Source organism: Eublepharis macularius, chromosome 5 (genome assembly GCF_028583425.1).
Source record: "Eublepharis macularius isolate TG4126 chromosome 5, MPM_Emac_v1.0, whole genome shotgun sequence".
Taxonomy (NCBI): Eukaryota; Metazoa; Chordata; class Lepidosauria; order Squamata; family Eublepharidae; genus Eublepharis; species Eublepharis macularius.
This window is the reverse complement of record NC_072794.1, coordinates 41,962,538-41,975,483: the sequence shown is the minus strand read 5'-3', so window position 1 is coordinate 41,975,483 and position 12,946 is coordinate 41,962,538. Positions and strand designations below refer to the sequence as shown.

At 41.9% G+C, this 12,946-nt stretch overlaps 1 protein-coding gene across 3 annotated transcripts in view; it reads right to left on the bottom strand.

Moving 5' to 3' along the window:
• NEK7 (NIMA related kinase 7) overlaps window positions 1–12,946 on the bottom strand; it is a 115,021-nt gene that overhangs the window by 65,054 nt on the left and 37,021 nt on the right. For all 3 annotated transcript variants that reach the window (XM_054981188.1, XM_054981191.1, XM_054981189.1), the window contains exons 3-4: window positions 12,087–12,227; window positions 2,035–2,097 (exon numbers count right to left, since the gene is read on the bottom strand). In XM_054981188.1, the coding sequence (XP_054837163.1) occupies window positions 2,035–2,097; window positions 12,087–12,227 (204 nt within the window). The remainder of the gene's footprint in view (window positions 1–2,034; window positions 2,098–12,086; window positions 12,228–12,946) is intronic.

Genomic DNA, 12,946 nt, shown 5'->3' with positions numbered 1-12,946 from the left:
CCAGTGCAGTCCCATGTGTGGAGGCACAGAAGAATGACGATGAAGCAGCTTGTTTGACGACCCATAGAACTGGACCCTGAGGTCGAATTCACTTGAAATTGGGGGGGGGGGCGGGATCTTTAGGCAGTCATCAGGAGTGAGTTCCTCCCAAATTTAATGGAGCTAAGTCAAAAAATGCCCCTGCAGCACCCCAGAGTTTATCCCCACAGGGAATAATGCCTGGTTAAATCCAGGATTCTCTAACTCAGAGAATCGGACCTGGATTTGACAAATCTTGGATTTTTTCCCTTAAAACTGAAACCCAGATCCGAATTCGCCCAGATTTTTGGGGGGAGGTGCACTGCCCCCCCACCCCCCACCCCCACCTCATGCCTTCTGTGGCAGCCATTTTTGGTTGCACTCACCACTCTGTGTCAGAATTCCAAAGGCAGCCACAGGCTCAAAAAGTTTGGAGACTGGACTGAAGCCAGATAAAAGTTTAAATAGGGGCAGTGTGCAGCTCAGGCACAACCTCCTGGAAAAGAATTGCTGGAGCATTAAAGGGCAGTTACAATGGCAAAAGTGAGTACTTCGAACATGGCTAGAAATGTTCACGCTGTCTAAAGAAACTGTGCAACTGTTACTAAGGGCTCTGGAGTTTCCTTCTTGGAAGCAAAGGGCTACTTTAGAGCTGGTGATATTCTTGCCTCTTGAGGCTCCTTCTAGTCGCCTAAAGGAATCCCTGGAAAGACGGCTAATCCATCCTGCTATGGTGCTGGGTCCGCAACCATCTCTGGCTTAAACACTTCAGATTCCAGTTCTGGTAGAACAGATTTAGAGTCCCTTTCCATAACAGTTGATAGATTCTCTAGAGTAACTGTCCATAACAGTTGATTCTGATGTATAATGCAAAAAGTAAAGCAGTAATTTGTAGAATTGCAATGCAGCTGGCTAACTAGAGACACTCCTGTGTGGTGGCAGCCTGGCAATGGTGAAAAATAAGACAGAAGTCCGGAGACACCGTATTTATTATATTTGTTATTTATTTACCACATTTTGTTTTATTTAAATTTTATTATATTTAAATTTAACACCCACCTGATGGTGTGGAGACAGGAGTCTCATGGCTAGTTCAGTGCCTTATAGTTAGCATAAAAAAGAAATCTGAACTTTATGAGGAGCTATTTTGCACCCTCTTTTTCACTCACATGGGGTCCAGCACTGCAGCCTACATTTCTAATACTTTCTACTGAGTAGTTTACTCCTCTGCATCTATTAGTTTATTGGTCATCCATAAAACAGTGAATTTGCATGCATAAAGAACACATTTTAAACCAGGATTATATCTTTGTCAGATATCATGAGCTTTTATCTGTAAATAACTCCCTAACTCCTAAACACATCAGTTATATCTATTTTATTTGCATTTGTAATCCTTCAGAATTTCTTTTTTTTAACTGAAAGGGGTAGAGGGGGTAGAGACAACTAGCAAGGAAAAATTCTGCAGTCAACTTTTGGCAGATTTATAACCAAGCTCTAATAGCAATTTGTAAGCGAGTATGAATCACTATAAAATCCACCTGAAGTCTAGGTAGCTTGTATAAGATTAAAAAACTTTCCCACAATGACTTAATTTCACCAAGAATCTTTTTTAAAAGTCTAGTTTTCTTTTAAAGCTACAACCCTGCTTCCTATCTCTTCAGTATTCGGACACTGATGACAAGGCAGAGCTAAAAAGAAATGTTGTTTCAAGGCAGACCTCTCAACCTATGAAGGAAAGCATACTTTGCAGCAGCACTATGAGATTTTCCTAACAGCTCTTCTCTTTCTGCCAAGTTGTCCTATAATGCTATGCAGGTGCACGATGATACACTACTTAAGAAATCATATTATTCTGAAGTTTAATAAACCGAGAATGACTGGTAGTCATTAATACTGTATCCTGCAAGGAAGAGTTTTGTCAGTAGATATTGGTAATTTCTCAATTGTTTCCATTGCCAACAGGAAAATGGTGATTTGTGCTTTAATTCACAGTATCTTTAACAAAAGATTTACCTTAAGAAGATCTATTTCTTTGATGCAGTCAGCACGGGCCTTGGCATCCATTAAATCAAATATCTTTTTAAATAAATAAAGAAAAAATAGTTAGTTTTTACAAACTGTAAGAAAATTTGCAAAAAGCACCTCTTTACAGTAACCAAAGAGTATGCAATCCATGGCGTAAACTAGTAACTTCCAAACTGTTCGCTAGAGTGCTGCAAGAGAGCTGCACCCCAAGAAACCCATTAATGAAATTAAAAGCTCCTGTGGAGCCAGCACACCCATTCACAGAGGAAGCCACCTGTTGTGTCTCTGTATAATTCACAGCTCGAGTATTGCCTTCTTGCAGTCATCCTCAACAGGAGGTAGGTAATTGCCACATGTCTGCAATGGATGCACCTGTATTATTCGATCACTCCTGATGCAGACACACTGTGGAATTGCATGACTCTTCATGAGTCACTGTTGTAGGCTTGCCACTCATGTCAGGAAGTATGCCCAGATCAATGACTCATACAGAACATGTAGGTCAGCGTCACTAAGGGATAGTAGCTCTTTTTATTAAAAAAAACCCTCTTTAAGTGTGCCTTGAATTTTAGTTCCAAAAATGAGCATGCTTCAGCTGTCTAGCATAAAATAATACAAAGTGTTCATTTTTAACACATTTAGAAAATGGTTCTAATGATTAGCATGGTTATAATCAAGATCATGATTTAAGTATGAATACAGTACAGTGTTTTCACAAAGCATCCAACTTTACTAAGCACTGTTTAACTATCCTCATTTTTGCTCTTCAAAATAGGTTCCTTCAATGCTAACTGTGACTACCTAAATACATTCGTAGTACAAATGCAATTTGTAGCACAAAAGCAAACAGCTTTGCCAACATATGTATACAAAGCATCCTGAATACTCATTAAAAATCCCCTCTCAATGGAGAGATACTTGTAGGGTATGACTTTAACCAGCCAGACAGTTAAGGAGAGTGGAAAGAGGACCTTTCAGGAACACCCCTAGAATTCTCTCACCACCCAAGTGGTACTAACAGTACAATGACAGAAAGCAAACACTACACTGCAAGTTATGATTCAGGAAGCGAAGTGGCAAGATAGAACAAAAGCAACATAAGTAACATGAATGGAATGTTAGGAGTAAAAAAATAACATCTGACTAATAAGAGGGGGAGAGGAAGTTCTAACCCTGTATATTCAGTTTTGACTAAATACTGCAATTCAAGACAGACTTGATGGAAAACACAGAAACAAACATTTATGACGAGGTTTAGAATATGCCCGGCAAAAGAGAAACATCCTGGCCTGCTGTTACTCCGTATCTGAAAGCCAGAATGAAGAAAGTATTCTTGCTAAGGTCACTTTGGCCTTAAAATCCCAAGTCTTGGTACTTACATTTAGCTTCCAAGGATCTGATTACCTATGGGGGAAACGGGTGTGCTCAGATGTTACTTTCCACAAAGAATTTTCACCCCCGTAAAAGTCTTGTTTTTTTATACCCCAATCTCACTTCCTTGCCACTGTGATATAGCAGGAAGTGATCCCAGATGTACCACATTTATTTGAATATAGTCCTCTCCCAAACATCTTCGTTTCCAGAGAAAAAGAAGAGAGTCAAAAACTGTGTTCAGACAAACTTTGTGCAGCATTAATAGCGATCGAGGAAGGGGGAATTTCCACCCTGAGGGTTCTATTACTTTTGTTTGTTTGTTTACAAAGAGGAAAAAAGGAAATTTTAGGGGGGAAACTATTATGAAACACTTCTTTTTAGACTGGTGAATGAAATACCTTTTAAATCAAGGTTACAGCCTTCAGCATAGATATTCCATTTCCAATTCTTATATGTAGCTTCAACTTGAAGCCAATAGAAGAGGCATACAACCTTCTTCATGATACATCCTGAAACTGTTTCAGAAAAGGCCTATATGTCAGTATTCATAAACTGGAGTTCTTGAAAAAGTTACGAGAATACCATTATCACTTGATAGTGTGCATCCATTGCCACATTCCAGAGAAGAGTACTGCTACCATATGTAGTCTGAAGTAGGAGTGTGCACCCCAAAAAGATTTGGGAAACCAATTCAGGAAAACCCAAATTTCAGGAATTTAAACCACTTCAGGATTATTAGGGGAGATTCAGCCATTGTTTCCAAAGGGAAAAGCTACTCCTGGATATTTGGGTACCTGGGAGGGGCATTTTCTTCCCTAATAATCTCACATTTGCAGGGGACCCTCTCCCAACCCTCCTCTCACGACCACCCAAGTTTCAGGGAGACTGGACTTTGGGGGACCATGTTATTCCACCAGTCACCTACAACCCCCCCCCATTTTCCCCATAGGGAGCAATGGAGATCGGCAGTGGATAGGGATACCTTCTTTGGGGGGGCCATAACATAGCCCCCCCCCCCCGAAGTCCAATCTTCCTGAAACATGGGTTTTTTTGAGAAGACAGGTAGGAGTAGGTCTCCTACAAATTTGGTGCATTTTGCTTGCAAAATGCCAACCCCAGCCACCTTGAAAGCCCTACTAGTAGCGGAAGCACTGTTTCTCTTGGCATTCCTTAGGAACAGCAAGGGAAAGACTGCTTCCGTGACACCCAAAATTTAATGAAGCAGTCCAAAACACTTCGGTAAGCTTTGCTTCAGCATTCCAGAATTGCTTCGGCAATGCTGAGGCTAATTTGGGAATGCCAAAACATCCTGAATCAGGCCGGATCCAGGTTAAAAACCTGGATCTGTAACCTGAAGTACATATCCCTATTCAGAAGATATATAGCTCTGAATGTGCCAATGTGCATGCAGTTCAGTCTCCAATCTGAGCCCAAATTCACACCAAAACAGCCTGAGTGTAAGGAAGCTACTTTGGCCTGTCCAGACTTCCTATATCATGGTTTGCCTTCAGTTGTATCATCTGTGAACCTGGCTTTAGCTTTCCAGCTGGCTTACCAACTTCATCCCTGCCTGCCTTCCCTGGTTCAGGTTGCTCCAAGTTTTTTCTGAAGCTGCAACCTGCCTTGCAAAAATGCAGGTACTGCACATCTTAAAGTTCTCCTTTTACTTCTTCTGGAGATGAAGAAGCTATATACACGGCTGCATTTTCCATCCTTTAACAGAGCTGATCCTAAATATCCTAGAGTAGGTATAGCAAGAAGGTACCAGTCAGTCTTTAAACTGCATGAATTCTTGCAAAGAATACTGTCCTGAGGGTATTTTGGTCTTATCCAGAAAGATGCATATTTAAGTAAGAATACATACCTATGCTGTTACTGTAAAGAGATCCCTAGTATGCACCCTTGCTTGCTACACTTCACACAAAATGATAGAACCAAAAATAGACTACATAAGGGAGAAGTTAGCCCATATCTGACCTAAACAGTAATGTGTATGACTGATCCTGTGAAAGCAAATTTCATACTTTTCTTACAGTCTTTGTCTGCATTCAGAATTTGTGCGTGCAACAAATTCAGGTTAAAACATAACTAACAATTCCCAACTGGTATATAAAAACATTTACTGTCTTATTTCCTCTCTCCTGTCTTCCAACAGAAAAGACATCCACTGTTTCTGTGGTTAAGCAGCAGCAAGGGAAGGCACTGCTTATAACTGTGGTTGTGGATTCATTTTCCACAAACAAACCACAAGCAGTATAAATTGTGGTCAACAAACCAGCTACAAATCCTAGCTTGAAACTCAACCAACAAACTCCAGTTTATTAGATCATTTGAATTCAGACATAAGAACTAACCAGAATTTCACAGAATCAGAGTTGGAAGGGGCCATACAGTCCAAACCCCTGCCCAATGCAGGTGGGGAGCTCACCACCTCCCGAGGCAGCTGATTCCACCTTTAAACTACTCTGACCGTGAAAAGGTTTTTCTTAATATCCAGCCGGTACCATTCTGCACGTAATTTAAGCCCGTTGCTTCAGGCCTATTCTCTGCTGCCAACTGGAACAGCTCCTTGCCCTTCTCCAAATGACAGCCTTTCAAATATTTAAAGAGAGCAGTCATGTCCCCTCAATCTCCTTTTCTCCAAACTAAACATTCCCAAGGCCCTCAGCCTTTCCTCGTAGGGCTCAGTCTCCAGACCCCTGATCATCCTCGTCTCTCTCTTCTGCACCCTCTCAATTTTGTCCACATCCTTTTTGAAGTGAGGCCTCCAGAACTGCCTCCAGGTGCCACAGTACTCCAGGTGCGGCCTGACCAGGGCAGTATAGAGAGGAACTATGACCTCCTGCAATTTCGATGCAATGGCCCTTTTGATATAACCCAAGACTGAGTTTGCCTTTTTTTGCCACCGGATCACACTGACTGCTCATATTTAGTTTACAGTCCACTCTTACTCCAAGATCTCTTTCGCATACACTACTACCCTGAAGTGTATCCCCCATCCTGTATTTGTGCTTCACATCTTTGTGGCCCAGATGTAATACTGTGCACTTATCTATGTTGAATTGCATCCTGTTCACAACTGCCCATTTCTCCAGAGTATTCAGGCCTTGTTGAATTTTAACTCTTATCTTCTTGGGTGTTTGCCACTCCTCCCAATTTGGTATCATCAGCAAATTTAATGAGTAGCCCGTTTACCCCTTCATCCAGATCATTGATAAAAATATTGAAAAGTACCAGGCCAAAAATCGAGCCCTGTGGCACCCCACTGGACACCTCCCTCCAATCTGATGAAACGCCATTGACCACCACTCTTTGGGTGCAGTCCTCTAACCAGTTCCCTATCCACTGAACTGTCCTATAGTCCAGTCCACAGCCAGTTTACCCATTAGAATGTCATGGGGAACCTTATCAAAAGCTTTGCTGAAATTCAGGTAAATCACATCAACAGAGTTCCCACGATCCAGTAAGCTCGTCACTCGATCAAAGAAGGAAACCAGGTTGATCTGACAAGATCTGTTGGGGACAAAACCATGTTGACTTCCCTGGATCACTAAGCGGTCCTTCAGATGCTTACAGATTGATCCCTTTAAAAATCTGCTCTAATATCTTCCCAGCAACAGAAATCAGACTGACCGGCCTGTAGTTTCCCGGGTCATCCTTCTTCCCTTTCTCAAAGACTGGGATAAAATTTGCTCTTCTCCAATCTTGTGGCACATCTCCAGTCCTCCAGGAGGCCTTGAAGATGATGGACAGAGGCTCTGCAAGTTCTCTAAAAAGTTATTTGAGCACTCTTAGGTGCACACCATCCGGCCAAGGGAATTTGTATTCGTCCAGTGCAGCCAGGTGCCTCTCCACAACCTCTCTGTCAATGTCAACTAGCCACCCAGGTATTCTGTCCTGTCTTCTACCATCTCTAGATGGGCTCGAGTTCTTCAGGGAGAAATGAATTCTTTCAGCAAACTCTTATCAAGAAGTCTAAATGCAGCCTCCATGTCTGCTCAGGTTCCAGTTTGCAGATGAGTTTTCCCTATACCAAATCTTTCTTCAATCTGTAGGGGAAAATTTTTCCAGGGGGGAAAAGCACAGTACTAAAATTATACTGAGAGAGAGACAGAGAACACTTCTTTTTTCAAGCAGTGTAAATACTTATGGACATCCTTTCAAGTTTGTCCAAAAAACACACACACCTGGTACCGATTAAATTGACTGCCTGAGGAGAATTCCAAAAGGTCTGATTACTATTTAAGAGAAGTTGTTCTTTGTTTGTGGTTTACTATAGAGGAACCCATTAACACACTATTAATAAGGTTGTGTTACCATTTCCCCAAGCAATCTCTAACAAATGTATCAATTCTCTTTGGCTAATATCAGCCAGCAAAGGAGCTTCGATTGCTAGAGGAATACTTTAATTGCAATGTTCCTAATTGCTGATTTGATCATCTACAATTCTCATTTGAAATGTTTTATGTAATCTTACTTTTCTCACAAAAATCTCAATAATATATGGAAGTGACATTAACCAGCCTAAATCTGTGTGTCATATTAATAACTGTTATTTTTTCACAAGAACTTTCATAAGCTTTTTGACATAAGCTTAAGGACTCTTAGTATCTGCATCTAAGTCTCTTGAAAACAATGTCACATACTAATGATAAGGGCATCAAGATTGCCTTTTAAAAGTTAATTTAAGTCCTCCAAGTCAATTTGTTACCAGGATCCAAAGTACACTAACTTGGGATACACTGTAAACGTGGTTTGCTTCATTACCTGCACACTGCAGCTGAATACAACCACTTTTCGTACTTGGAAAACCTTGAAAAACTTTGTAGAATTTTGAACCTTGAAGAACACTCAAGGAGGCTGTAAGGACTGAACTGAAACAACTCAAAACAATATACTGCCCAATACATTACTAAGAGTTTTGAATGCAAGATCTAACAACAAATTAAGGCAGTCTATGTAATTTTGTGCAGAAGTCGATGAACTTTTATTGATGGACACTTGAAAAAGAGGCCAAAAATCATCTCCTTTCTCGGTATACAAAGTGCTGTAGCTCCAGAAGAGTACAAGAAGGTTTTTAAAAGGAATGAAATAAATTTCAAAACACTTTCATATGCACATACATTCTCTCTTTTGTATGTTGGAAGTCTTCATTTAGGGAAGAAAATTCCATTTTATAGGCAAAAAGGACTGGGTTAACAAGATGATGGTGGCATGAATGATGGGCAAGGATTTCTCTTGGGGAGAAGGAAAGACTTAAATTGAAGGAGGAATTAAACTGAGCAAAAGGAATCTTTTGGGTGAGAGACAAAGGGATGAGTAGAATGTGGGTTTTTCCTAGTTAGATTAATATATGTAGTTATGGTAAGGGGTGGGTATCCATGTTGAAATCCACATGGATGTGAGTATATTAGTTTTGAATTATGGGTGTGGGAATTTTGAACTGTTAATGTGATTTTTCCATTACAGGTTCTTGAAGTTTCTGAACTCTGATGTGGGGGAGGATATTACCTATAAGAATGTAAGCAATAAAAACCAGCCTAACAAAATGGCCAGTTACAGTTTTCAACAGCATAAAACAAGAACTTCTTTCTTAAGATTAATTAGTTCTAATTTAATCCTCAGGAGGCAATTCACTGACATCGCACAATGAATAATTAATCCATGTGCCAGATCAAAGGAATCCTTTTATGATCCCCTAACACAAGGTATTAAGAGTTGAAATGAAAGAGAAAAAACATGGAACCACATAAGGCCCAAAATGCAACAGATTTAGCGGAGTGAATTCTGGTGAAGCGTTTCAACCTTCCTAATTCCTGAGCAGATAAAGCTGACTAAATATTACACTGAGTTCAATAACAAAAACAGAAACTTGATGTTCCTGGGCAATTATATATCCTATATACAACATTCGTAAGGTTTTTTGAAAAAAGTTCAGTAAAGGAACAGCAAGCTTTATTTAGGTGTGCCCCTTCTGACATTTTATATTGTGGTTTAATGATACCTCACAACCCCTTACAACACAATAAAAGAGCTAATAACTTAGATCTGTCTGACTGCTTTTTTTAAAAAAAAGATATTTTAGAACATACAAGCAAGTTGAAGAAAGTTTAAGCAACATTTTAATGCTTCGTAGACTTCGAGACAGAAAGTGGGCTGATGAGTAAATAATTCGGTTTGATCAACCTTTGTAAAAATAAGTGAAAGCTTTAATCCTATACTTTTGCTCAAATGAGCACAAGTGACCCTGCAAGGCGCTGCCAAAAAGTGCTTCAGATGGGATGGGGTCCAACAAACCCTCTACCCAAATACTATGATAATACACTGCACTGAGCATCAGCACTGCAAGCTAGTCCTGGGTGTCTTGTTAGCTACCAGGACAGATCCACACCCCAGAAACATGACCAAAAGATGAGATGACCAACAGAAACAAAAGTACATAAGGACAGTCTGCTTTTCCTGAAAAATACTTTGAGGCACAAAAGCCCATGGAATGGAGAGAGGGAAAAAATGAAGTTATGTTGCTATGTATTTATTAAACAGTAAGAAGAGAATCCTTAAATATAAAAAGTGAACCGCATTCCCGACGAATCACCTCTTATCCTGGCGCAGGCACACTGAGGACCCTACAGTAAAAGTAGAGGCCTCTGAAGGGCCATGGAGCCGGGGGGGAGGCGCAGTGTGGGGGAGCCATGCTGCACATCCCTGCTGCCTCTGCAGAGGCCTGCCTGCAGAGCCGGTGGGGAGGCATAGCACAGGGAAGCCCCCCACAGCCTTCCTGCCACCTCTGTGGCAGCTGTGGGGCCACACTGCGCCTCCCTGCCGCCTCTGCAGCCCTCAGAGGCCTGCCTGCAGAGCTGGTGGGGAGGCGCAGCACAGGGGAGCCCCACCATGGCCTTCCCACCGCCTCTGTGGCAGCTGCGAGACCATGCTGCATCTGCCCACTATCTCCATGGCCTCTCAGAGCCAGCGGGGAGGTGCAGCATGGTGGAGCCCTTCATGGCCTTCCCGCCACTTCCATGGAAGCTGCAGAGCCACACTGCACTTCTCCGTCAGCTCCACGGCCCCTCAGAGGCCTGCCTGCAGAGCCGGCGAGGAGGTGCAACAACAGAGGCGGGGGAGGAGCTACTCATTTGTTGCAGTGGCCTTGGCTCCACTGCTAAGGGTCTTGGTATTTATTTTTACAATGGGTGCTGTTGCTAGTAAAACATAAGAGGGGTGAGGGGAGGAAAAGACTGTGCTCAGAAAGAAAACCTAGAGGAGGTCCCTTTGATGCCATTCTCCTAGGCATGTGACCTGTATTAAGCAGGGAAGTGCTTGCCTGCTCCTTGAAGCATGCACATTGGAGCACCACTTCCTATTCAAGGGAGAGGAGAAGAGTGGTTGGTTCCTAGCCAAAGCCTTAAAAGATTACATACAGTGGTTTTCACATACAGAAGACTACAAAAATGGCCTTGGAACAACACACTACATAGCAGGATGAGCTTACCGATTTTGCTTTGTGCAGGATGCCACTGTAATTATTGTGGAGCAAGTCAGTCTGACCACTGCTGTCTTACATATCTTGAAGACCAGGATTGTGAGGGGCCTGTTCATACAAAATATAGCTGCCTCCTGAAAGAAGCTGGGTGATATGGTAAGCAGATGGTTTTCTGCACAAGTCCAAGGGCTGGTTCTTTTGAAAGAAGGGTAGTGTGTTTCTCTAATGCTTTGAGATTTTTTAAAAGATGTCTTTTCAGGGAAAGTAGATACTGCAATTCACTGCCAGTCTTGCACATTTTCTGCTCTGGATTGCTTCATGGCAAGGCTGATCTGGTGTGACAGCATTCTGGACTGTAATTTTTGTTCTAATCCCTAGGATTCAACACAGCCAGCCATATGCCAGCATACATGTTTTAGATTCTAGGCCCCAAAAAGGGATTTCATCAACCTTTTCCATTACCTGATAACCAGACAGCTGGGGTTTTTCAGGTCCTGCTTTGCATCATAAAATGTGGGCCTCTTTCACTACTTCTGCATAGCATTTAGTTATAAAAATTTACCCCACCCTTCTACTGAAAAGCACTTAAGGCAGGATACAACAAACATCTAAAAATAGCAGTCATATTTAAAACAATGGCCTGAATCCTAAAGTGCCATCCCATCAACACAGCAGCAGCAGCTTTGCCAGCAGAACAGCTTTTCCATCTGTGAAAGGGGAGTGAGCCATTTTTGCTGATTCCATTCTCCTGCTGAAGGCTCACAGTTTGCTCCCTACACTCGCACTCTTCCCACAGGCTCAATGACCAGCAGGAGCAAGGTCTCGGAGAGCATAAAAGGCTGCAGTGAGAAAAAGAGGCAGAGATGTTGTCTTCCTCTAGCATGACTGCTTAGGCTCCAAGCCAATAAAATTAGCGTAAGACAGAACCATTCAGAAATAAAACACGACCACAACCTAAGACTAAGGCCCCACCAGCTTAAATTTTGAAAAATAGCTGCAAAAAAGGGAGAACCAAACAGCAGTAAAATGAAAGCAGAATATGTCACTCAAGTCTGTCATAGCCAACTTTTATACCATTCTTCTCTTCACCATTCAACAGTGCCCTTATTTAAACAAAAGTGTATTTCCTAAACCCAATAAAATCAGCAGCTGAATTTTTCATACATATCTCTCAGGAGATCCTTACCTGCACCTTTTTTAAGGCTACTGGCACACCATCCAACAAGCATGTTGCTCTGTAAACTTCACTGAACTGTCCACGGCCAATCTTCTTCTCTATCCGGAAGTTGGCTAAAGTATTGTAGCCCATGTCAGGTCGTAAGGCTTTCTGCAAAGATTCAAAAACTAAATTTTAAGGCATATACTTTAGCGTAGTGTAGTATGTGTAATCATTATTCCCCTGCAACCAGCCGTCCTTTCCATTCACTTTAACTACAGAAACCTACACACACAAAGTTCAGCATGTATGTGTTGGAGAACATGAAGAACATTCTTTTACAGTTCAAAGCTTTGCTGGCCCAGGGCCCAGTCACAGTATTTAAAACAAATTCTCACAAAGTAGAAGAGATTGTGAGGAGAGGAAAGGAAGAATGGAGAAACAGTAAAGGGGATTTTTGAGACACCTGAGATTCCAGGGGCTCATCAAGACAGGTCCCCTGCGTGAAGAAGTAGCACAGAGGGAGATGGCCTGATGGGCACCCAACCACTGAGAGTCAAGAGGCAGACGGTCCAATGATGAGGCAAGACTCCCATGCTGCATGAAGTGGGAAATCAACACCCAATGGGGAGGTTTCTCTTCAGGGGTGGGGGCAGTAGCCTGACGTCAATAGAGAGAGATGCTGACAGTCCTGTTTGTATTTCTTGGGAACTGTGTCTTTGAACCATGCAACCAAGTAAATAGCAGAGAGGAGCATTTTCTGTTAGGGCAGTGTCTCAAACTGGAGCCTGAATTCTGGAAATAACATCTAGTCTACTGAGTAATTCAGAGAAATCAGAAGCAGAGAGCCCTCTTTAGGAGTTCAGGAGAAGTGAAAAGGATTATTGTTC